The sequence below is a fragment of the Oreochromis aureus genome, linkage group 19 (assembly GCF_013358895.1).
Source record: "Oreochromis aureus strain Israel breed Guangdong linkage group 19, ZZ_aureus, whole genome shotgun sequence".
NCBI lineage: Eukaryota > Metazoa > Chordata > Actinopteri > Cichliformes > Cichlidae > Oreochromis > Oreochromis aureus.
This window is the reverse complement of record NC_052960.1, coordinates 21,461,917-21,486,691: the sequence shown is the minus strand read 5'-3', so window position 1 is coordinate 21,486,691 and position 24,775 is coordinate 21,461,917. Positions and strand designations below refer to the sequence as shown.

Sequence of the window (24,775 nt, the reverse complement as noted above, 5' to 3'; positions counted from 1 at the left end):
AGGTGCTGGAAACCTCTTCAGAGATTTTAGTCCATATCACGGTGATAATATCAGAGAGTTATTGCAGATTTGTTGGCTGCACATCCGTGATGCTAATTTCCTGTTCCACCACATCCCAAAGGTGCTCCACTGGATTTAGATCTGGTAGCTATGGAGGCTACTTGAGTACAACTTATTGTCATGTTCAAGAAACCAGTTTGAGATAATTTGAGGTTTCTGACATGGTAAAGTATCCCACTGGAAGCAGCCATCGGAAGATAGGTACACTGTCATTAGGAAAGAGCCCAAAGTGTGCCAAAAAAATATCTCCTGTACCATTACACCGTCCCCAGCCTGAATCAATGATAAAAGGCAGGATGAGTCACCATACCAGCTGAATGTCAGAGAAGAAATTGAGACTCAGTAGACCAGGCAACGCTTTTCCATTCTACATTGTCACATTTTGGTTAGCCCATGGAAATTGTGGCTCACACCAGGAGTACCTGGTGTGGTCTTCTAATGCTGCAGCTCATTTGCTTCAAGATTAAGTGTGCTGTGCATTCAGAGATGCTCTTCTGCATACCTTGGTCATAGTAAGTGAATATTTGATTTACTGTTTCCATCCTTCAGCTCGAAGCAGTCTGGTCATTCTCCTCTAACGTCTGACAACAAGGCCCTCACCAAATATTTTCTCTTTTTCACACCACTATCTGCAAACCCTTGAGATGGTTGCACAGCAAAATCATCAGTTTCTGAAAATCTCAGAACAGCCAACATCACGCCATATCTGCTTAAATAAACTATTGCCCTCATTCTGATGCTCAGTTTAATCTTCAGCACAGGCTTAAATGGTTGGTTATCATTAGCATTTATTAGCAGTTGAACAGAACAACTAATAAAGCTAACAACTACTAGTTGTAACTGGCAACTAACAGAACTTATTGTTATTATTTGATACTGCAGCTAATTCAGCTCCAGTATATAGGAAAAAAAAGTTAAATATTAGAAAATAATTTTGTATTAAAACACTTATCTTACTTTAAATCTTATAAGTCCAAAATACTAAAAGTTAGTGGTAACAGAGACTATATATGTAAAATGAAATGGAAGGATACAGGCCACATTAATATGCCAGTGGTGTCCTGCTAGCCTGCAAGTGTCTGGAAATGTAGGTACTGCAAAATACAGAGCTTATAACAACACAGTTGGAATGAAAGCAGTGTGAAGGCCACTGTTCTGTGATTCAAAAAAGGGGTCAGTGCAGCCATCTGCTGAGAAGGAACAGAGTTCAAGTTTAAAGCAGTGCATAGGCACACAGCAGCAGAGCGCAATCCAGAACAATATGTCGAAAGAAAGTGTGAACGTAGTAACCGAACGGACACGACAAACGACTTGGAAGTAAAAAACAACCAGTATGCTGTGGGGCAATGGCAAATTAGCAGCTTTGAAGCAATATCTCTGTTAAGATAAAAGAAAAACATAATGATGACACGATGGTGGCCATCTTTAGCCTTTTGCTGTGCTAATCCTGGCTAGTCATGAAAAAGCTTTGTTTTCTGGAGGTTTGTGAAGAGACAGATGTGGTCTTGACTTTAGATCGGTGGGTGAAGAAAGGACGAAAAACAATAAGAAGTGTAAGTTTCATTCATTTATCAATCTATAGTGTATTTGTGCTAAGGTCAGACATTTTTTTACTATTTCTAAGACATATTCATATGTTTTCAGACTGTTGAGGTCCTGGTAAAGTCACCAGATTGCCTATAGATTATAAAGAATAGTAAAGAAAATAAGCAGTGGATTTTTCTTTATTCACATTAGGAGCATGAAGTTGGCAGTGAAATCCAGCTGCTTTCACTTACAATATCTTTTTTCATAATCTAAAATAATCCTCATGAATACACAAGATCTTCTGCTGTAGTGAGAATGTAATGCCATCTCCAAACACAAATGAATGCTTGGATACTCAAAAGAAGACAAAAGCAGGGCTGCTTTAGGGAAAAACTTGAAAACCTGAAAACTTTTCAAAGCCTCATCACTGTTTCATTGTCACACACCCGAACACTGATGTCAGAATCATCTCCAGGCCAGACATTTTTCTTCTTTGCCCACCACCTAGACATCGGTCATTTGCCTCACTGCCCCCAAATCTCTTCCAACAATGACAAAGTGTGTGCCCGAGTCTCCTGATGACTGCTGAATCATTAATGGCACTATTACTGCCGGATCCGTCTTTTAACAGCGGCGCTCTTATTTCTCAAGGCTGGGACGGTTTTAAATAGCTATATCTCTGGCCATTTTTGGAAAAAGATAAAAAAAAATGGGCCCAGATTTTCAATTAGTAGGAGAAATGAATGTTTCCACACTTAAAGCCTGGCAACGTATTGCATTCACATGATGGTTATTTATGCAGCTGATGCTCCCATTCGCTTTTATGTCACTTCATTAAGCATATTCTGTAAATAATGTGGAGTAAATGGGATTTTTTAAATTTATTTTTAGCTGATGCCCTTGTTGTGTTGGCTTTGTCATATTTCACCTCAAGCTCCATCGCACTTTCTCCCTTCATCTTTACCCTGCTACCGATGCCAGACAAATTACTGGTCCTGCCTTAAGATAAGTTGGACAGGTGACAACATGCACAAACACACACGTTCGTACACTGGCACAAAGGTGCACGCACACACGTGCTGCGAATGCAAACATACAATATGGTGGCAGGATACACAAGATAGTGTTCTCTTGATAATCATTTATAGAGCTCGGTGGCAAGGGACAAAGTGCTGTTATCGCTCGCGAGCAGCAATGTTCGGTGCTAAACAACCCTCCACACCACGCTGCAACGCCATTAGCCTGTGCATCAAGGAGATACAATGTGCACTTTCTGTAGCTGTGCCAAGAGCTTCTTGTCTGCTACTGGGAGGTAATGAGTTCTGTCTATGGAGAAATACTCAAACCAATGCCTGTAATCACAGGGAAAGAAAAGGAATTAACGTGTTGTTGTGCCTCAGTGGATTTGAAGAGTCCTTCAGAGCTGATTTCAAAGTTTTTCTTTCCTGCTCCTTTGAGCAGAAAGTTTCTCTTCAACATTGTGATGTTTCCCATTTCTAATCCCTGCGCCCTGATTGTGCTGTTTGGGCCCACGTGTAGGTAAAAGCAGGTTTAAACGTAGAGCAGATGCAGCTCCTCTAATCTCTCCCTCCTCCTTTGTGAGAGATTTATGAACAGAGATGAAGCAGTCAGTCTCCATTGTGGATGTTCAATAATTTATGCCGAGACACTCTCTTATACTTATGGTGAGAGATTGGTAATTGTCTTGCCACACAGTTGGCATGCTTTCGATCATCTCTGTGCTCTGCATTATGTATGATATTAATTCATATACATCTGCATCTTATATTGTAGATTTATGGCTTATGTTTATGAACCATCCATTTAAAGCTTTGCCAGGGAGGATGATTACCTTGTTTAAAGTGGTTGAGTAGGCAGGCAGTACCGTGGGAAAACTCTCTGTTTATTTTCTTTCTCTTTACACTCCTGAGCACGTTTCTGAAGTTTTGGTGGTAATCTTAGTAAAGATATTCTGCTAAATTAAGAAACTGTCAAGAAATGGATTTGATCTCACAAACAGGTGAAATACAAAGTACACAGCCACCTTTATTCAGCTGATGATGGACAGCTGACAAGATTAAATCTACTATCTGGTTATCTCATTAAAGATTTAATCACTTTGCAAATATAAATTGTGCAAAAGTCTTGTGGCACCCCTCATTTCTTTGTATTTTGCTAGAAAAACTGCAAAAGGCTCAATAATGTATTGATACATTTACAAACAGAAAAGGAAATACAGTATATAAGATAAACACAGAGTTTGTATTGTTCTAATGAGCTTCAGAGTCAATATTTGGTGTGACCACCTTATTTTCTCACATCCTGAACTCTCTTAAAAAGCTTTCTCGTCATTTCTTCAAATTTGTGTTCGGGAATAGTTCTCCAGGCTTCTTGAAGGACATTCAAAGCTCTTCTTTGGATGTTTGCTGCCTTTTGTTCTGTTCTCTTGTCAAGATGATCCCACACTGCATCAGTGCTGTTTGCATCTGGACTGATTCAACTCTCTCCCTGACCTCCTCCATACATAATAACGACAATTTGAACCAAACTTTTCAAATTTCAGTCTAATTCTTGTGTAATTTGGCGTAAAAGCCTTTTCTCCCCGTTTCCCTTCCTTAAGAAAGCCTTCTTGACAGCCACTCTTCCACTGAGACCGTTTCCGATAACGCTTCAGTGAACAGTAGATGGATTAACTTATGGGTCAGATGTATCTCTCAGGTCCTTTTTAAGGTATTTGCTGGATTTCTTTTTCTTATTTTTAAAGGGCATGACTTGCAGATACTGTTTTAGAGCTGCCACATTTTCCTTTGTCCTCCACGTGTCTAGTTTCTTCAGTTTTTTTTAAGGCCACACTGCACGCCATATTGAGATATGCCAAGTTATTGGCTAATAGCTCTTTGGAAATCACTTTAGTGGTGCAAAAACGCTCATTAGGCCTGTCAAATTGTGTTATCTTTGGCATTTTGTTGGCATGTTTATACAATTCAAAACTCCAGCTCTTTGCAAAGTTGTCTGTCATGTGTAGACATTAAAACTTCAGTTAGGTGCATTTTTATGATTAAATTATTTATAGCATGTTGACATTTGCTAGCACGAGAGACAAAATATAGCCTAATCTTGTACTCTGTACTCAAAAAAGAAACTTTGCCATGCAAACTGAAAAGGTAAGAGACCACCAAACTTACTGTTGGTTATCTTTAGCAGTTAATCTAATGATTGCTCCAAAAGTTGACTTAAAATTACAAATATAAAAACAATAGTTGTTATGCAGAAACTCCAGAGACCAAATTAGGTGAGATTCCTCTTCCAGTAGCTATAAACATTAAAAGCAATCCCACAGTAGTTGTTGTTGTCATTATTCCATAAAAAACAAACTGGTGATTTCTGACAATCATGGCTAAAAATGTAGTGTTATATGGAGCTCATCCCCTCACACTACTCTATGTTAAATGATGGATGAACAGTGGGGAGAACAGACAAAGGGGGATCATAAGTATGCCATGACTGAGAGCACAGCGTGATGCTTTGTGCCTGTCACCATGACTTGAAGTCAGTTGTAACCGGGTGGAATGAGGAGGGGGGCTCACTGTAGCTTGCTGTGGATGAGAGGAAAAACATAATGTTTTGCTAAAATGTTATCATGCCTATGAGTTGGACCCTCAGAATTCACCTCATCAGCTTTTTTCTTACAGTAGCTGTGTGCATGAGTATGTCTGTGAGCATCTGAGTGTGTTTACTTACTAGACAGAAGCTAAGAGAGCCATAAAGAATTTAATAGCCATCTAAACAACCTACATTTGGCTGGTTGCTCATGAATCAGTTAAGTGTGCAAAATCAGCTTCTTTTGGATTCTAGTGAGACTCCACCAGGCACCACAGCACTCACTGCTCAATACATGACCTGACTGTTCCTATAAATTATGGACTCTGTGACTATAGTTGACCTTTTATAAAAAAAGAGAAGAAAAAAAGAACAGTTTAGTGTACATTTCAGTTTCTTTAAGTGTGTGTTTGAGGGACTGGATGTTTGCTTGATTGTGTATATGTTCTCCCTGTGGAGCAGCAGCATGATGTGCTGTGTCGAGCTGTCGAGCGTTCCTAATTATAGGCGGCTGTTATGTGATGTGTTTGGGGTTATAGCTGCGTCGGAGGTGTGATGTTTATCTCTACCTCCAGGAATAGCTGTGACATCCTTTTTCAACTGGTCAAACCCTCTGAATAATGCTGCTGTAAGTTTTATCACCGTGTGCTTATATTGCCATTCAAATATCGTGCCTGCATATGTTTCAATAAATGCTTGAATTCTACCAAACCTCTGGTCCAGGCTTGCCCTGTTTTGCAAGTCTGAGCTTTATAGAGTGGAACATGTCACAGGGTGCCAATTTATGTCAATGTAAGAACTACACATCTGCACATGTGCTGATTCATGATCGTGGACTTGGATTAGACTGACCTCGGGTCATTTTCCAGCATCGGTCCCTCCAACAGGTATTAGATGGCATTTTTGTTTGGCTGGTTGTCAAATAATAATAATGATAATAACAATAATAATGTGTTTACTATTACTACTTGTTATGTTGCCCTCAAGTTGCAAAGTGAAGCTTTAACTTATTAATGCTGCCACTTTTAAACTGGTTTTGATTACTGTCCCTTTTATTACTATAGTTATAGTACTGCAAAAACTTCTGGAGGCACCCCTCCTTTCTTTACTCTTTGCTTCCAAGAAGCCAGACTTTCTCAAAATTTCACTAATTTGGCTGAGGTATGATAACGCCTGGACTGAAAATCAGTGGCAAAGTTAAATGTTTGGTTCAAATGGTTGTCGCTATGTGCAGAGTACGACATGGAGTATCTACAGCCATCTGTAAAACAGACAGGAAGCTCTGTCATGGTTTGGGACTGCATTCAGCCCGTGATGTTGTGGATATTGTCAAAATTGATAGAATTATGAATGCAGAAAAATACCATGAGATTTGCATGGTACTCCACCATGCAGTAAGTACCATCTGGTGTCCAATTGGCAATGGCTTCATTTTGCAATATGACAATGAGCCCAAACACACTGCCAATGCAGTAAAAGCATACCTTGATAGAAAAACACACAGTGGAACACTATCAGTCACAGACTGTCCTCCCAAGACCTACATTATTGAAGCAGTGTGAGATCATGTTGGTAGAACAAAAGAAGGGAATAGAACAAAAGGCAGCCAACATATTTTCTTTCAAACTGTGTTACTCTATTTTTTTTGTTAATGCTGGCTGTTGTAGAAAATCTATTTCATTGAAAACCTCCATCTGGCCTCCCCACAGATTGAAGACATTGTTACACGAATCCAAGATGAGAAAGCAGGAGGTGTAGCCATACGGACTGTCAAAAGCTTCCTCTCCAAGATCCCAAGTGTGGTATCAGGTTAGTATTTGTGTACAAAGGTGTGTGTGTGTGTGTGTCCACATAGACACCCAACTAATGGAGCAAGTGGAGAAATATTATGGTTTTGCTACACTGCATTTTTTTTAGTGATTGATTATAGGGAAAAGCTAAACCCTTGACGCTTACAGGTCAGTGCTGGCTCTGCTATACTGTGTGTGTGTGTGTGTGTGCCTGTTTAGACATCTTTGTGGGGACCAAAAATTGGAATGTCACTATACTTGTGGGGACCAACAGTCACTTATGAGGACAAAGGTGCCTGTCCTCATGAGTTTGAAGGCATTTTTGAGACTCAAGATGTGGTTTTAGTGTCAGGGTTATAATTAGGTTATGGTTAGGTTTAGGTTAAGGGTCAGGGTTAGGCACTCATTTCTGATGGTTAGAGTTAGGGTAAGCGGCTAGGGAAAGCATTATGTCAATTAGATGTCCTCACTAAGATATTAAAATGAGAATGTGTGTGTGTGAGACCCCCATTGCTAATCAGTACAAACTTGTCCCAAGTGATTTATTCTATGATCAAACATAACTATCCATCCCGACTCAGACGACAATGTCCACCACCACGAGGCACAATGGGTTGGTGTGTGAGTCACGCGCCACTTTGTCAGATACCAGATGGGACACCATATTGGGGAGTTGGGAGATTTTTGGATCAACCTTTTAGTCAGTACTCTATCACCACCATTAGTGTGACACAACATGAGGGAAGAATACCGTACCATCCTTTCTGTAGAAAGAGGCTCCTAGAATCAATCCTAAGGTTTAATAAAGCTGATATTGGTGGCACATGGTGGACCAGGATCTTATTAAGACACTTTATGTTGGCTTTTCCTCTAAATTGTCCCCCCATCTATACAAAATCATAAATCAGCAACTGAAAAAAAACAAGTAAACACTTGTTAGTTCAATCTAGCTGAAAGCTGTGTCTGCACACTTTGGCTGCTGTTGACTGATTTCAGATTGTTCAGCTCAAACACAATCAGTGACTAAAAACAGAACATAGGAAAAGGTGGGCTTAGGGATTAGGGTTGGGGCATTTCAAGCAAAAGTACTCCTCCCTATCCACTTGGAAAAATTCGACTAATCTTCCAAGATTGCCCCCAGATGACTTTGCACAGACTTGCAGACTTGTATACTTGCCAGCTTTACCTGGTGGAGATTATGCTGGACCTCATTTAGCGGACTTTGGCTTTGCTTTTTTAGAAGAGCGTTAGACGCTACCATAGATTTTAAGATATAAAAGCAGTTGCATAAAATATTTGATATTTTTGTAATTGCAGTGTTCACAAATGTCAAACATCCCTTGCAGGAACGCAAAGCAGACTCTCGCCCTCTCCTCTTGCGTTTTGCACATGAAGGCAGGCGTCAGAGTGAGTTTCTGTGGTCAGGGCAGAAGCAATGTGTGCCTGCTACTCTGAAATTTCACCTTTTTGGTTTAGTAAGATAATACAGGTTACATGGATCTGTTTTTTCAGCGGTTGTGTATCTGTGTGTGAGGCAGTCAGTGAAGAAAGTACGACCTTTTGGGCTCATTTAAATTGCAGCTACTGCTGTTAGAGGCAGATGATGTCTTTGCCAATAAGACCTTGGCCACTGAGGAAACTGCCCGTGGTGCCATGCTGCCCTTGTAACTATCACAGAAAAGCTCCTCTCTTCTTTCTCTCTGTCTCCACAAACTGTACTCATTTATGTTTGTGCCCGTGTATGAAGTGAGTCACCCCTCACGGACGAGGGGGTTGCTCCCCGTCCTGAGGCTGTTTCTGAGTCACTCCTTCACATGGCTCCCCCAGGACCGACAGCCTCGCGGTTTCTCTCTGTAGCCTCTGCTAAGTGCTAAGACTGGCCCAAAAAACGAGCCGTCCAGGAGCGAAAAGAGAACGAACCGCTAACCTGATTATTTTACGTTATATTTACACACCTATTCAGCTTTGACAGATTTGACCCACGGCTTCAAAGAGATGTGAAGCACAAAGCTTATTTGTGTTTTCCACATTGCGGCTTTTGTTGAAACTGTTGCAGAGCTGGAATTGTGACGCCTCTTCTAACCCATGTCTGTGAATAACAGGGGCGGACATTGTTCAGTGGCTGATGAAAAACCTCTCCATAGAAGATCCAGGTAAATGTCAGTACATGTAAGCACAGCAGAGCTTCCAATCGAAGACGACGGCAGTTTCACGTGTCTGCTTTCTTTCATGTCACCAGCTGAAGCCATCCATCTGGGCAGTTTGATCGCTGCCCACGGATACATCTTCCCCATCTCTGACCACGTTCTGACACTTAAAGATGACGGAACCCTTTATCGCTTTCAGGTACGAAAAAAAAAAATCCACCTTGGGACTGTCCTTGATATGTGTTAGAAGGCCTTTAAATATAGAATAATGAGCTGATGGCAGTTTATCAGAGGGATGTGTTTATTGCGCGATACTAATGAGAGCAATCCCTCCTAAGCCTATTACTCATCCCACCAAGGTCGATACTGTGTACCCCTGCTGGATGCTTCATCAGAGCAGGAGGTGGTCTGTAGAACTGGGCCGATGGGTCAGTAATGCAGCTTGTCAGTCTGGTGGTTTTGTTTTGTTTTTTTTCCTTTGCTCCTTCTTCTTATACAGCACGAACACTGACAGATCTGTCTGATGGCTACAGACTCTGCTATGACTCATTACTGTGACTGGGCCATTAGCATCTTAATCCAGCAAGCAGGCTACACCAGGCAAGCTCCCCTATGGGAAGCGCTGAGCTGGCTACACGCTGGCTCTGCACTTTTCGCTGTTGCCTACCGTCCCTCGGCTCCTCCTCAGTCTACCGCTTGATGCATTTATCTTCACGGGCTCAAGATTAAAAGCCATTATTGCAGCTGTGCAGCGAGGGCAGCGAATGCCACGCTTCCTTATTCAGCGGAGGCTAAAAATATTCCCTCTGATGTTGTCGTGATGCAACAGGCTCGCGTCATCGGAACCTCTGAAAAGAGTCCACAGTGGATTTGAAATCCGCTGGCCAGCCTTCATTGCAAGAAATAGTGTCAGGGGGAATTTTGAATTGCTAGTGTAACACGGGCGGACTTTTTACGCTAAAAAGAAAGATTCTTTAAAATACAAGGGGGAGCAAGCGAGTCAGATACCACGGGCACAGAGATGCAGCAGGTCTCATCAGAAACAGTTTATTACTAGGCCAGGGAGCACAAATAAAAACACCCTTAAAATGTATGAAATAAAATGTTATCTACTAAAACTAAATAAAATAATTCTAAAACTCGTAAAACTACTGCATTCATTAAAAGCCCCCTGCTATAATTATGCCACATGTTCATTATGGGTCCATCAGCAGGCCGGGAATTCCTTCTTTAGAGCTCAGTCCACGCCAGCCTCGTCTTCGGCAGACAAGAAAGAGCCTCCCATCTTCTTGTCCTTCCGCTGGCCCATCACTTCCCAGCCCGGCTTGCGTTCTGCACCCGAATCCATTATGCGACCACCGCCACAGCTCCCCTTGCGTCGGTGTCCTGTAACATAACAAATAGGGGCCAGAAGCAATGGTCCCAGAAGCGGCCCGGCTCATGGCCATGGCGACCCTCTCCCAATCCAGCTGCACCCAGTAAACAGTAGAGACCCTACTCACAAATGCAGGCAGAGGTAAACCTCTGCCCTGCTGCCAGTCACACACGTTGTCTCCTACTGTTGCCGTTCCGTGAGGTCAGGACTGGGTCGCTGTGTCACGCTGGCCATCTAGCACTAACCTTCCAGTCTGAGGCCTCTCTCCCTTCAGCGCTCAGCTAGCCTGCTTTTAAAAGGTCTTTACACAGCTGATAGGCCACCTCTGGACACACCCATGCCTCAGCAGGTGGTCCCTATCAGCTAATTTGTCCCATGTGCAGCCAGTCCATAGTGGATTAAAAACTATGTCATATAAAACACTAAAAACCATGCAATAGAAACAGAATAAAACCATGCAAATAAAACGACACTCATAAATAAACACTAAAAATCAAAATAAAACAATATACAAGATAAATACACATTTCCACTGTGTGACACTAGTCTACAAAAAAAAGAAATTTTAAATATGTACTACACCAGGAGAAGACCCAGATTTAATTATGTGCCTTCTGCTGTTTGTCACAAATTCCCAGTTTTGTGCGCAGAGTGGTGACTTTCTTTTGATTTGTCATAGTTTCTTCCTCTCCGAATCCAAATGACACCGCTGAATGAGAGCACGTTAACTTTTCTGTTCATTACATCCAAACTAGCACACTCATCAGTGCCGGGCCTTTGCTCCCGAGATAATTGCTTTATGACAAATAGTGCGAATGAAAAATGTCCATGATAAGTTCTAATTTTGCCCTGTTATTAAGAGCGTGTGATAGATGTGAATGATCCATTAATAATGGACTTGAGAATGAACTTTGAATGCGTAATATCACTTGCAGTAGACTTTAAGATAGATAGAGAGACTGCAGCTACCATTGCCATTGCAGATCGTTACCTGGAGCGCACGGAGGTCAAAGGTCACAATCAAACAAAGAGTACTCATCCATAAAAGGGGCAGTGGTGGTGGAAGCTGGACTACATCTCGGATCAGTTGGCTGCGGTCGTGAGGTCTCAGGATCTGCTTTGTGAGCAACGGAGTGACAAGATCTCGGGATCGATGGCTAATAACATCTTGGAGAAACTCGAAGCTATAAAAAAGGAGATTGAGAGACCAGTGTCGGAGTGCTAAAAAACAGCCTGAAATTCTTATGAGTTGTTTGCAAAAGAAAAATCACCATCACTATACGGCTACCCCTTCGGCGCCAGCTGCGGGCTCAAGGCTGGAGCCGATCAAAAACAATCCCTGATAACGACTATGTTGTGACTGTTCCTTCCCATCCCATGCAAGGCCACCTGGGTTGGCTGGTAGACTGTTTACTTAGCCTGGCAGGGCGAAGGACACTGTCTCCGCTGAACTATGGACACGCATACACATACACTTACACTGATAAGCAAACACTGATCCCTCTCCCTTTCCAAACGCCTTCGATGCTTGTTTCCTGCGGGGGAACACGGCGGGTCTATGTGCCGCGCTGGAATGATATCGCTGTGCAGGGCGGCTGCTGTGTTCGCTTCGGATAACTCCTCACCCCCCACCCATCCCCGTGGCTTGTCATGTCCTTCATAATGTTGTGCTGTGGACATTCATGTGCTTTTTTGTGCAGAGGAGTTTTTTTGTTTCCTTTTCTCATGCTGTCCTACCATGGAAGCACAGCATGAGTAGGGGTCTCTTTTTTTCCTCTTGTACTTTCCCATTGTAATGTACATTTCAATGTTTTTTCTCTAATGCTACCAATCTCCGACCGGTATCCCTATGTAATGTCTGTGTTGTGTGTGTAAGGTCGGGGGGGTCCCATTTCACTGCAGGGCAACCTGCATGTGACGAATAAAGCTTTGATTGATTGATTGATTGATTGAAGTGTTTGCTGTTTTTTTACTTGATGATAAAAAAAAAACTGATTATTTGTGTAAATAAGCAAAATCATGTTTTTGATTTATTCTTCCTGCTTTCATCAGTCTCCATACTTCTGGCCTTCTAACTGTTGGGAACCCGAGAACACAGACTATGGTGAGTCACACGCTGTCTGACAAATTTTCCCTCTTTCTCCACCAGTGAGATCTCCCTAATGCCTTCAGCTGTCTCCTTTTCTCCACAACTGACATCTGTAGCTCTGTGGCTGACACTCACTGAGTATTGATCCATGGGTCATTCCCTGTAATGTATCTAGCCCCCGAGGAACCCCACCCCCGCCCCCACCACCACCCCCTTCCCTCCTACCACCACCAGGGAGAATCCTGCGGGATACAATTAGCTTAACAAAATAAAGGGACAGTCACTGATTTGACAGCATCTCTGGCTATCTGCATGGCATTTACTCAAGGTTTGGTATTTCAAAAGAGAACACATGGCCTGCCTGCCTGCTCTGGCAGGATGTGCATTAGTTCACACAGCTGCGGCCTTGGTTAAAAAAAACAAAACAAAACAATCCCCCCCGCCTTGCATTGCATTCTTTTTTGGTTATTTTTATGTAGTTAGGACAGTGTTTATTCCCTTCTCTACGTCTCACTCTTTCTCTTTGTCACCCTGCAGCCATTTACCTGTGCAAGCGCACAATGCAGAATAAAGCCAGGCTTGAGCTCGCTGACTACGAGGCTGTAAGTAAACTGTCATTTTGGTTTGGCGATCGCCAGAAAGCTCCCAGTTCAATTCCATCTTTGTGCATGAACCATAGTATGATGATGCTCCCGATTTCCTGTTTTCCTTCACTTTGTTGAAAAATCAAAAAAGTGCTGAAGCAGTCTCTTCTGGTCTTTTAAAATACCAAAATGTATTTAGAAGAGGATAAGAAAAGGAAAACAAACAGCAAAAAACAACAACAACATCAAATTCTGAAAGGTAGATTTCTTTTCCAGGAACACCACTTTGAGGAATACAATGCAGTCATTTACCGGGCCCGAAATGTAAATAAAAATATCTTTAGGTATACGTGCATCAGCAGATCGATACAGTCTCAGGAGGGGCATTGCTGCAGTGCTGATCTCGTTGTTACACAATAGCAATCCGCTGCACTTTAATATTCTAAATGACTCTGCAACTATTGTCCAGTGGACTTCCTTTCACTCCTATTCAGGTCACTTTATGCCTTCAGGCCTCATTGCTTTCACTGGTAACATGCCTGCTTCTGTAGTTTTTTTCCCCTCTGATTTTGTAACAAGCTCACATACTGTATGAATGTTTGAATAGCTTTTTGGATCCCAATGTTCACTTACAGGCACCAAAAAATGCAATTTCTACAGGTAAATACTGTTTATGATCATTGTTATAGTAATAAATAAACCTGAGAGATAAACAATCCACAAAAAGCACATTATCACCTCACTTATTACCACAGGATATCGTGATTGGTTAGGTCTGTTGGGCCAACCCTAACCCTTAACTCTAATGTTATGTTTTAGAACCAAGCAAAGTCAAATTTGTTTCATAAAATGTTAAAAATTATTGATGCAAGTTAATTCCCGTCTATGTCAGATCTTGAGAAAGCATCTACTGTGACTAATTATAAAGCACAAGATTGGAGAAAACCTCCTCTCATTTTCCCACAGTTATCTCTGTGGAGAATGCATTTAATCATTGCAGTTTACTGGAGATGAAATCAATGATGTATACTGAAACAATATACCTGTGTGAAACTCGAACTACATGTGGTATCGGCATCTTGTCATAAAAGTGAAGGCATCAGAATGAAAAATCCAAGGGCCTTGAAATCAAAGTCAGGCCCTTGAAGATAAACTCCTTAAATCTTCCTCTTACACCGTGTCTGATTGGCTCCTCCAGGAGAACCTCGCCAGGCTGCAGAGGGCTTTCGCCAGGAAGTGGGAATTTATCTTCATGCAAGCTGAGGCTCAAGTCAAGTGAGTATATCAGTCAATTTTCTAAATTCAGCACTAATGTGACAGGATAGATGTTGATACAATCAGGTTTAGAGAATGCTGAGCTTTGGCTGCCTGCACAGTGTTTGTGTTCTTTGTAAGGCTGACACCTGGTGGCTGAAATGTGCAAGTGCAGCAATAGTCCTGCAGTTAATGACATACAGTAGCTCTCCTTTCTTGTCGTTTAAAATAGAAAATCAAAGTCTTGGCATCATTTAGCTGCTGCTGCTCTGTGGCTGTAAACATGAGGATATAAAAAGAAGCCTTCTTATATCTGGAGAATAACGACAACAAGCAAATGCCGGCTGGTAAATGTCAGTTATGTAAGAGCTAGGTCCCACCAGGCCTCTCTTGGTGAACTGAGCACACAGGTTAAGACCTACACTCCTGAGTTTCTTTGCTCTTTTGTCTGGCCTGTCCGTGTTTTTAATGTATGCCAGCAGCAGAGAGCAAGTATGGACCTACAGAGGGTTAATATTTCAGAGCTGTGAGCGTTTTATTTTAAAGACCTGTTTCCTCTGCTCTCAGGATTGACAGGAAGAAGGACAAGGCGGAGAGGAAGATCCTTGACAGCCAGGAAAGGGCATTTTGGGACGTTCATCGGCCAGTGGTGAGTTACAGCCAAAACAAGGAAAAGAAAAAGTGCAGAAAGGAAAAAGAGGGTCATATGGTTCAACTAAAAAATGGAAATGAACTCAACAAAAGAACAGAAAAGAAGGGATGTTTTTGTAGGTAGACAGTTTTAGCATTTAAACACTGAAAAGAGCAGATTTAGCTCCACATGCTGTCCAGCAGATAGCCATGTTGTGTTGTTGGTAGCACAATCAGATTTGGTGCCAGTCAATTTGCATAAGAGTCTTTTGTGAGTGTGGTGTTGCTCAATAGAGCACCAGCACCGTATTGTGCGAGCAGCACAAGTGTAGACAATACATGCTGGAGAAACAGTCTTATCTGACCCAGAAACATGCTTTGTCTTCTGCTGCCTCCCACAGCCAGGCTGTGTCAACACCACAGAGATGGACATCCGCAAGTGCCGAAGAGAGAAGAACCCACACAGGGTAAAAAAGGTGAGAGGAAGAGACAGGCTGGCACCAACCACGTTCATTTTTAAATGTAAGGTTTTTTATTAACTTTGCTGCTAGTTATACTTTATGTATATACGTATATACAATATATATATATATGTATCAGTGAGTAGCCAACACTGACCGATATATCAGTGCGTTTGATTGAATGTTGGTATTGACATTTATTACAGCTGATAAGTTAAAATTAAAAAATATAAAGAAGAGACGAGAAAAATACCCTTTGATCGATTGTGTGAGTGTTAATGTTGCTTGTTTGGAATATTGCAAACACGAGAATCAGCTGATCAGAGCTGAATCAGGCAGAGCATAAATTAAATGTACAATCCAAGATTTTAACTAGTATTATTTTTAAATGTTAGTATTTAAAATAGTATTATTGTCACATCATCCTATGAAGGACTCATAAATAACTGTGTTAGAGAAATTTGTTCATCTTTTGTGTGTTAAAAAAAAAACCTATCGGCTGATCAGATTTTTAATTCACCACATATCATTTTCAGCATCGGTCTCCTAATAAAAAACTTCTAATAAAAAATTAATTTTTAAAAAAAGCATTTTTTTATTATTTCTATTGAAACAAATGTAACAATATTTCCTTTTTGGGGTTTTTTCAAAGCTTACTAAGTGGTCTTTGTGTGCAGCTGTGAAAATGTCCTCTTCGACACTTTAGATCCCATATTCCCCGACACAATACTGACTCCTGCTCCCAAAACAATTACCAGACATACATCAAAATGGGGTTAAGAACATGGCAGGCAGCAAATTAAAACCGTGTCCCACGTGTGTCTCCACTCGCCCACTCTAGTCGGTCTACGGGGTACCAGATGACGGCCAGAGCCAGCCGAGTCCTGTCCACATCGGCTCCCAGCCGACCAGGAAGACTACCAAAGAGGATGTTCAGAAGGAGGTGAGCCAGGGCGTCGTTACCGTCAGCCTGCCTTACTCATCCATCATAACATAGCTGCGGTTGGGGACATAGACCGATGAGCTGTTCCCTTATTTAGCCTCCTCATTACTCCTCCTCCCTCTCCAGATTACCTTCTTGAACATCCAGCTGGACAGACACTGTATGAAAGTTTCCAAAGTGGCCGACAGTCTCATGACCTACACCGAGCAGTTCATGGAATATGACCCCTTTGTGTCAGCCGTAGAGCCTTCGAACCCCTGGATCAGTGACGACACTACCTTCTGGGACTTGGAGGCAAGGTGAGGCTTGAAACGGGGAAGGCATGTTGGGATGTGACCTGAGAGAGTGCCAGGAACTAATAATGCTTTAAACCCACACTAAGGTCAGGTGGAGTGTAGAGGTCTCAGTGCTAATGAACTGTTGCTATCCTGAATTAGCTGGGATCTGTCTGTTTGGATCTCGTCTCACATGAACACTAACACTGGCATTCCCAAAGGTTCACTCTGTCCTGACTTGCTGGTCGTGAGTCTCTGTAGGCCAAGTGACCAGACCTTCTATTCTGTTCTATCCCATCTTATTCTGTTTTTTTTGGGATGTGTTTCAATGTGAGCAGCCGCGAACCCACCCAGCAGCGTGTGAAGAAATGGGGCTTCTCTCTGGACGAGGCGCTAAAGGACCCAGCAGGTCGAGACCAGTTCCTGAAGTTCCTGGAATCAGAATTCAGCTCAGAAAACCTGCGGTAAGAATCTCTATTATTTGACTTCTGTAAAGGTTTATATGTTTTTTTGCAGTCTGGTATGTTGCGGTAGCATGACGCTGCTGCTATACAATGCAGGGCTATGCTTTTTAGTGGCTAAAGAAAACAAGGCATGTTTGATAAGAGTGAAAGAAGTCATAAAAAATGTAAAATTGACACTGTAAACACATTTTCTGGAAGTTGTTATTGACTATGAGGTGCGACTTCTCAGAAAGGGCTCACGGAAGGCAGCATGGTTAAGAGCTTGGAGGCGCTAGCGGCTGCAGTGAATACTCAGAATAACATCTCTGAGCGGATATTGGGATACATCAGGGAAGAATCCGCTCAGAACAACACCTATGGGCGGAAGCTGGAATACATCACGGATCAGTTGGCTGCGGTCGTGAGGTCTCAGAATCTGCTCTGTGAGCAAAAGAGTGACAAAATCACGGAATTGACGGCTAATAACATCATGGAGAAACTCGCAGCTATCCAACGGGAGATTGAGGGACCAGTGTCGGAGTTAAAAAACAGCTTGAAATTCTCATGAGTTGTTTGCAAAAAGAAAAATCACCATCATAATGCGGCTACCCCTTCGGCGCCAGCTGTGGGCTCAAGGCTGGAGCTGAACAAAAACTCCCTGATAACGACTGTGTTGAGTCTGTTCCTTCCCATTCCATACAAGGCCACCTGGGTTGGCTGGAAGACTGTTTACTTAGCCTGGCAGGGCGAAGGACAGTGTCTCAGCTGAACTCTGGACACGCACACACATACATATACTGATACTGATAAGCACTCACTGACGCATCACCCTCCCTACCCAACGCCACCTCACGCTTACCTCCCCTCTGATGTGGACATCGGGTCAGTTGGAGGCGCAGTCGAAGATTGCAGCGGTCCCAGATCAGATGTACACACTGGAACTCTTTTCCATGGTGCTTGTCTGTGTTTATTGTGTTATGGTGTGTTGATATCTGTGCATTCCTGTATTATCCTTTTGTGTTACATATTTCGATGTTTTTTTCCTCGCTACCTGGCCTGACCTGTCTCCCCAATGTGATGTTTGTATTGTATGTACGGTCGGCAAGGTCTGTCGTCTCGGTTGTGGGCAAAAGACTTGCAACTGACAAATAAAGGCTATCTCATCTCATCATCATCACTGTGTATGACACTGTTGTAGGTTCTGGTTAGCAGTGCAGGATTTTAAGCGACGGCCACTCCACGAAGTTCCCTCCAGGGCGCAGGAGATCTGGCAGGAGTTTCTGGCTGAAGGAGCTCCAAGCTCCATCAACTTGGACTCTCACAGCTACGAACGCACCAGCCAGAACCTCAAAGACCCCGGACGATACAGCTACGAGGACGCTCAGGTGGGGGGGCTGTTTACACTTCACAGATGGACTCACATGGCTTTACGTGCTCACTTTTGATGATGTGGTTGATTTGTCTTGGCGCTCTTCTTCACCCAGATCTATTTTGAGTTCACCTCAGATTTACTTTCCACTGCATCCCCAGTGACAACGCACAAACTCGTTTGCTTTCCCTCTAATCCGCTAAACTCTCCATACTCATGTTACACAATGGAATGAATGAGAGGGCAAGGATGAATAAAAGGAAAGAGGAGAAGGGAGGAACGACAGTGTGTGTTTGTGTGGGGAGCTAATGAGCCGACTAATTCCATGAATAGGTGGTTGAGTCGGTTCACCGTGGATTCCTCCGCATTCAAAGTGCGTCGTGATGTGTGACGTGCAACGCCTCTCACTGGCAGGACATTACTCAGCTCTGTCTTGCAGGACTTTGTTGCTCATGTCAGTACTCTCGGTTTGCATCACCTCTTGCATGCATTGCATTACCATAATCAGGCCTCTCTTTATTTTATTTTCTTTACCACACTTTCTCCTTCATCGCTCACAGATCAACGCACGCTTATGCGGCTTTCTTTATCTTGCAGGAGCACATATTCAAGCTAATGAAAAGTGACAGCTATGCACGCTTTTTGCGATCCAACATCTACCAAGACCTCCTGTTGGCCAGAAAGAAGGTGAGCTGCACTCGCTGACCCTGATTTCGCCTCCGCATTTAACATGATGCAATCACTCTTTTTGCGTTCCTCATATTGGTTTGATTTTTTTCTATCATTTAATAAACATCCCAGGTTTATAATCACTATATGTATATCAATCAAAAAGTAGATATTGTATCTATACTATATGCTGCAAGGTAAATGGAATGTAAATTACTACGTTTACATTTCAGGTTTTCTGCTTCGTTTTTATATTAATAAAAACACATAATCATCTTTAAATAATGATGCAATGTCATATTATGCAACATTAGTGCTAACTACAAATCATTGGTCCTTTGGTATTATATCTGTATATTGATTCACTACAGTGTCAAGGTTTGAAATATAATAAAAATATGTCATCTGGCCTTCACCAGGTTTTGGAATTAGACAAATACAACCTCAGATAATTAACAACACATGATATATTACACTGTGCATTTATTTTATTTTTTTAACAAAAGCCGAAATGCTGAAGCAGTGAGTGAAAAACTAAGCAAACACTTTCTGCTTCCATAGGGATTAAGAGGGTAAGTAGCAGCCAGGTTCTGCTAATTAAATACACTTGATTAGAATAGTAGAATAGAACAGAATTCAACTTTGTTGTCATTGCACATGTTACAAGTACAAGGCAACGAAATGCAGTTTGCATCCATCCAGAAAGTGCTTTGGCAATAATATAGATATATTACAAAATATGGATCTATTATAGGTATGTTACAATGTACATGGTATGAAGGTATGTTATAAATATGCTATAACTATAAGTATGTACAGGCTGTAGTGAGTGTACAAACTATGTACAGGCTATGAACAGGATATAAATATGGTTAAAAATATGAAACTATACAGATTGAAGATATATAATTGTGAATATTAAGTCGCCAATCTGCAAGTGTTTTGTCAGTTTCCAGGTCTGGGACATTAAAGAATGTATTAATGCCAAGGAATAAAGGCATCAACAGCAACCTTAGAGAAACAATTCTTGCTGCTTATCAATCTGGGAAGGGCTGTAAGGTCATTTCCAAACAATTTGAATTTCATCATAATACAGTGAGGAAGATTATTCACATGTGGAAAGCATTCGTGACAGCTGGCAATCTTCTCAGGAGTAGATTCACCTTTGCAATGCTCTGGGAAATCTCCAAAAACAAAGAAACAAAAAACGTGCTTACATCTAAATGTTCAGGTTCATGGCATACAATCAGAAAAAGACTGAACAAATAGGGCTTGTTTCAAAGATTTGCCAGGAGAAGGCCTATTCTCTTTAAAAAGAACATGGCAGCGTGGCATAAGTTTGCAAAGTTGCATCTGAACAGATTGCAAAACGTCCAGAACAATCTCCTTTTGACAGAAAAGGCCGAAGTGGAGATTTATGCCCCTAATGCTCAGCACCGTGCTTGGCCAAGCCAAACACACCACATCAGCACAAATACCTCATACCAACTATCAGGCACGGTGGTGGAGGGATGATGATGTGAGCTTGTTCTGCAGCAACAAGACTGACAGCCGACCATAAACTCCTTCGTATATCAGAGTATTCTGGAGACAAATGTTCATTTCTGTAAACTAAATAATGACACAGTATAATATTTCATGTGTAACTGTTCGTCTGGTGTGTATTTAATCATTTTACAACCTGTCAAGGACCAGCTGATAATTTTTATTATGCCCTGATATGTAAAACTTTAGAATTGAGGGTGTACTTTCATTTTTTCACATGACTTAAGTAACAAAGTCTTTTATACATTGTGGTATTGTTGGATGTAATGATCTTCTTCCACCACTAGTCAGTAGTGTTGGGTGATATTGCACTTTTAAACATGATGTTTTGTTACTGCAGTTTCTATTAAAAATGTTACTTGATAGGGTTCTTTTATGCTTCCACACAAAACCTCTGAAAAACCTAAAATCAGGCAGAATTTACATTATGATGTTCTTCTTGTCCTTTTCACCCATAAAATGACAAAAAAATGTGAATACTTCCTCAATGTAAATGCTGTCCTTTCTGCTATCTTGCTATCACATGCACATGTATACTAGACCAGTATGCAGCTGCCTTCCAAAAGCACTAGGAGAAAAACAAAAGGAAATATGCATTTTCTTTTTTTATTGTTTTGCAGTAACAAAAGAATTGCAAAAGATTCAGACTGTTTTAAAAAAGAAGAAGAAGAATATATACATGGGAAACAAACATATTCAAACAAGCAATTCAAGGTTTGGGACTTACTGAAGTATTTGGATCGCATTGAAATAAAGTGGGTCATTTAATGTCACATAGCAGCATTTCACAGCTCTTAATAAGGTCTTCAAAGCACCGTAAGGCTACAAGCAGAGCCCCAAAAAGGCACAACCACTGTGCCCAAAATGCAGGTGCAAGGAAACTGCTAAATTATTTAAAATGTCAACGGAACAGTCTTGAAAAAAACATGAGATCATATGCCAAACACAGACATACCGCTGTGTAAAAGAGGAACAACAGCCAGCCTGAAAAAGAAACTTACAGAGCACAAGTATTACCATGTTATATAAAAATTCTATGCTACTTTTGTCTGTCTCCTTCAGTGTAAGCTTTAAATCTCGTGTAGCTAAAATAGACACTCATTTAGCTGTTTAACTGTAATGCAGAGCTTTTCAGCAAATCATAGCTTCTCTGTTCATGCTAGCCTTTCTGCCCTTTCCCCCTTTGGACACTGCTCCTTGTGCTGGCCTGTCACTGATCCCACTCCATTCCCTAAAAATAATAAATGCAACCCCTTGCACTCTCCTTTGGCCCTCATTTTTTATTTTTTTTTACTTTGCAATGCTTGGCCCCCCTTTTTTTCCTCACTAACAACATCACTTCCAACCCCCTCGTCAACACCCATACCTGACCCAAACACTCACCCTGCTTCCCCCCCTCCAAAACAGCAGCCAGCAGACACTGAACAGGGCCGCCGCACCTCCTTGGAGAAGTTCACCCGCAGTGTGGTAAGTCATGTGGAGCTGGGGGCTGTTCATATCACAAACCACACTGGCTGGCTCACTATCAGTGGCTTTTTTGCAGTTATAACCATGTTACACTCTGTTGTGGATTTTTTAAACCTTTAATAGGACGTGTGTGTGTGTGTGTGTTTGTGTGTTTATGTCAATAAGTTAACACCCTAGTCACTTTGAATGGTCACAACCTAACACTTTTTGATCAAACCACATTGCTGGTAGAGATTCTTTGTGTTACTTTTGCTTTCGCAATCTCAGACTGGTAACGAGTTTTCGTTTTAATCTACCTAGGGCAAGTCATTGACGGGAAAACGCCTGACAGGCCTGATGCAGTCATCCTGACACAGCCTGTGCTGCAGGGGCACAGCCAGACCCTGTCGGGTGGGTGGCTGCCGCACAGGGGCCGGGGCAGGGGCAGGGGCACAGACAGTGGAGCTGGGCTGGACAGGGCTGCTGTGGAGGCTCTCAGACACTGTTCCGAGGACTGCTGCCATATTGGTATTGCAGCACTGGGCTTGCTGGGGTGAACACCCCAAACTGAAACACTGATGATGAGACGATGTCGACAAGGGGAAACCTCAGCCAACACACAGCACGGCATGCAGCGTACAGTACAAGCAAATGCAGTGCAGGGCTCTTCATCACTTAGGCGGCAAACTGGTTGTGAGTCTCGATGAAGCTGATCAGTTTATTGTTTTCAGGTTGTTTTATATTAAGCGTTCCTTAGAAATGAAAAGAACATCTGCTAAATATTCTTTGATAGAACTGCGTGTAACTCGCCACAACGTTTGCAGTGATGACTATCGTCTTATGATTTCGGGATCCAAAAATAGCTGCAGCCAATCCTAACTCGGACATAAATACAAAGTCTAAGAGGCACATCAGCACAGACACAAATCTGTTTTAAATTTGCCTCTGTACTCACAAAGCAGCCAGCAATAAATAAAGCCTGTCCAGTTTTTTTGTTTTGTTTTTAGAAATACCCAACCTCTTTTTATATCTTTCTATTATATTTGTGTCCTAAGCGAAGCACGTGTCAGTTAAAAAGCGAGCACAGCTTTAGCACTGTGAAAAGACGCAGTACAAAGCCTGTATTCTCCACACTGAGAGGCATCTACAAAATGGATTTTTAGAGGTATAACTTTTCATGCTTCATTACATTCCAAAATTTGACATAAGGGCTTAATGTAGCATTCACACCGCACCGTGGCGTGCTTCATCCAAACGTCTGTGTTGAGAATTAATGTTTCATTTCTACAACACTGCTCTGTAATGAGACTCGTGGCGATGATGAATTTCTTCTGGCTGGCAAATTATTCACTTGCTTTGAGAGGCTCAAAAACGTGGCTGTGCAAACAGTTGTTGTCTGCGGCGCCGTTTAGTCACAGCCATACGTACACAGTCACAGGCCAAATAGCATCTACGTGCTTTTTAGGCTTCTGCTGTAGTATTTAAAGTATCCAGTGCCATGGGTCCATCTAGTGGTGGCTAAACCACAGGACCAGAAACCAGAGTGTTAAAAGACTGAACTGTGCTGTCTTCACATCATGATGTCAGAACAAGTTGATCTCCCATCTTGGAGACATTACAAGGCCTGCTACCCAATATAGGATCATTTATGGTTTGTTGCTTTTTTTTTACTGCATGAATATTTTTTTTAATCACAAAATGTTACCTGATCATTTAAAAAACAAACATTTTTTTTGTTGTCTCCACGAATTATCTGTTGTGTTTTAATGACTATGGGGGGAAAAAGAAATATTTGCATGCTGGACTATTATGGAGTGCTAATTTAGGGAAGGATGGTTGGATTCTCCAAAGAGGGCACACAGACAGGGACCAGCCCTGCACCGGAGCAACACTCCTCAGCGAATCAACATCTAAACCCCGAACTGCAACTGGGAACAATATTTGACCCTCGATAGACGATGCACACCGAAGATAAAAGGCCTCTCTGCTCCACTGTGGCTTCAGACTCCTACATACAGAAAGTGCTTGGACTGAGGAGATTATGGTCTCACAGCTCCCCCATGAGGCCAGTGACTGCTATAGAGATAAACTACGCTGCTGAATGAGTCAATCATCTATTCTTTTGTATTAGAGTCGTTGCAATGCACTGTACAGGTCATATTAGTAATTATTGTTGACATAAACCAGTAACCTCGTTGAGTATAAGGTAGAGAGATATGCTTAACTCGAGTCGATGTACCAAATGTTATCCTCAGCACAAGACACAATGACACTATGTATCGAGTGCATTGTAAATGTAAATTGGCTAAATTTCATTAACCAAAAGCACACTTTATTATGATATGGGCACATTACTATGCATGTAACATATTCAGGGCATTTTGTGCTTTTAGTTTCTCAATCAGCAAGATAACTACTGGCACTCTGAAACACTCAAGCACCTGCTGTCTATTCATGGGTACCAAATAATAAATACTATGGACCTGTCGGCTTTGTGCTGCTGTCTGGGTGTTTTTACTGCCTTGAGCCATAAAGCATAAAAGATTCTGGCGGAGATTTAGAGAAGCA

At 41.9% G+C, this 24,775-nt stretch overlaps 1 protein-coding gene across 3 annotated transcripts in view; it reads left to right on the top strand.

The window, feature by feature from the left end:
• Positions 1 to 24,694, top strand: part of LOC116322317 (regulator of G-protein signaling 6-like) — a 44,101-nt gene extending 19,407 nt beyond the window's left edge. The window contains exons 3-17 of one of the 3 annotated variants that reach the window (XM_039603815.1): positions 6,897 to 6,996; positions 9,080 to 9,130; positions 9,217 to 9,323; positions 12,552 to 12,603; positions 13,126 to 13,190; positions 14,371 to 14,447; positions 14,994 to 15,075; positions 15,458 to 15,532; positions 16,359 to 16,460; positions 16,587 to 16,759; positions 17,074 to 17,199; positions 18,377 to 18,563; positions 19,145 to 19,234; positions 22,172 to 22,228; positions 22,529 to 24,694. In XM_039603815.1, coding sequence (XP_039459749.1) covers positions 6,897 to 6,996; positions 9,080 to 9,130; positions 9,217 to 9,323; positions 12,552 to 12,603; positions 13,126 to 13,190; positions 14,371 to 14,447; positions 14,994 to 15,075; positions 15,458 to 15,532; positions 16,359 to 16,460; positions 16,587 to 16,759; positions 17,074 to 17,199; positions 18,377 to 18,563; positions 19,145 to 19,234; positions 22,172 to 22,228; positions 22,529 to 22,579 — 1,395 coding nt within the window. In that variant the 3' untranslated portion in view covers positions 22,580 to 24,694. Of the gene's footprint in view, positions 1 to 6,896; positions 6,997 to 9,079; positions 9,131 to 9,216; positions 9,324 to 12,551; positions 12,604 to 13,125; positions 13,191 to 14,370; positions 14,448 to 14,993; positions 15,076 to 15,457; positions 15,533 to 16,358; positions 16,461 to 16,586; positions 16,760 to 17,073; positions 17,200 to 18,376; positions 18,564 to 19,144; positions 19,235 to 22,168; positions 22,229 to 22,528 lie in introns of all 3 variants that reach the window. The other 2 variants (XM_039603814.1, XM_039603816.1) reach the window with 2 other exon arrangements.
• The last annotated feature ends 81 nt before the right edge of the window (positions 24,695 to 24,775 follow it).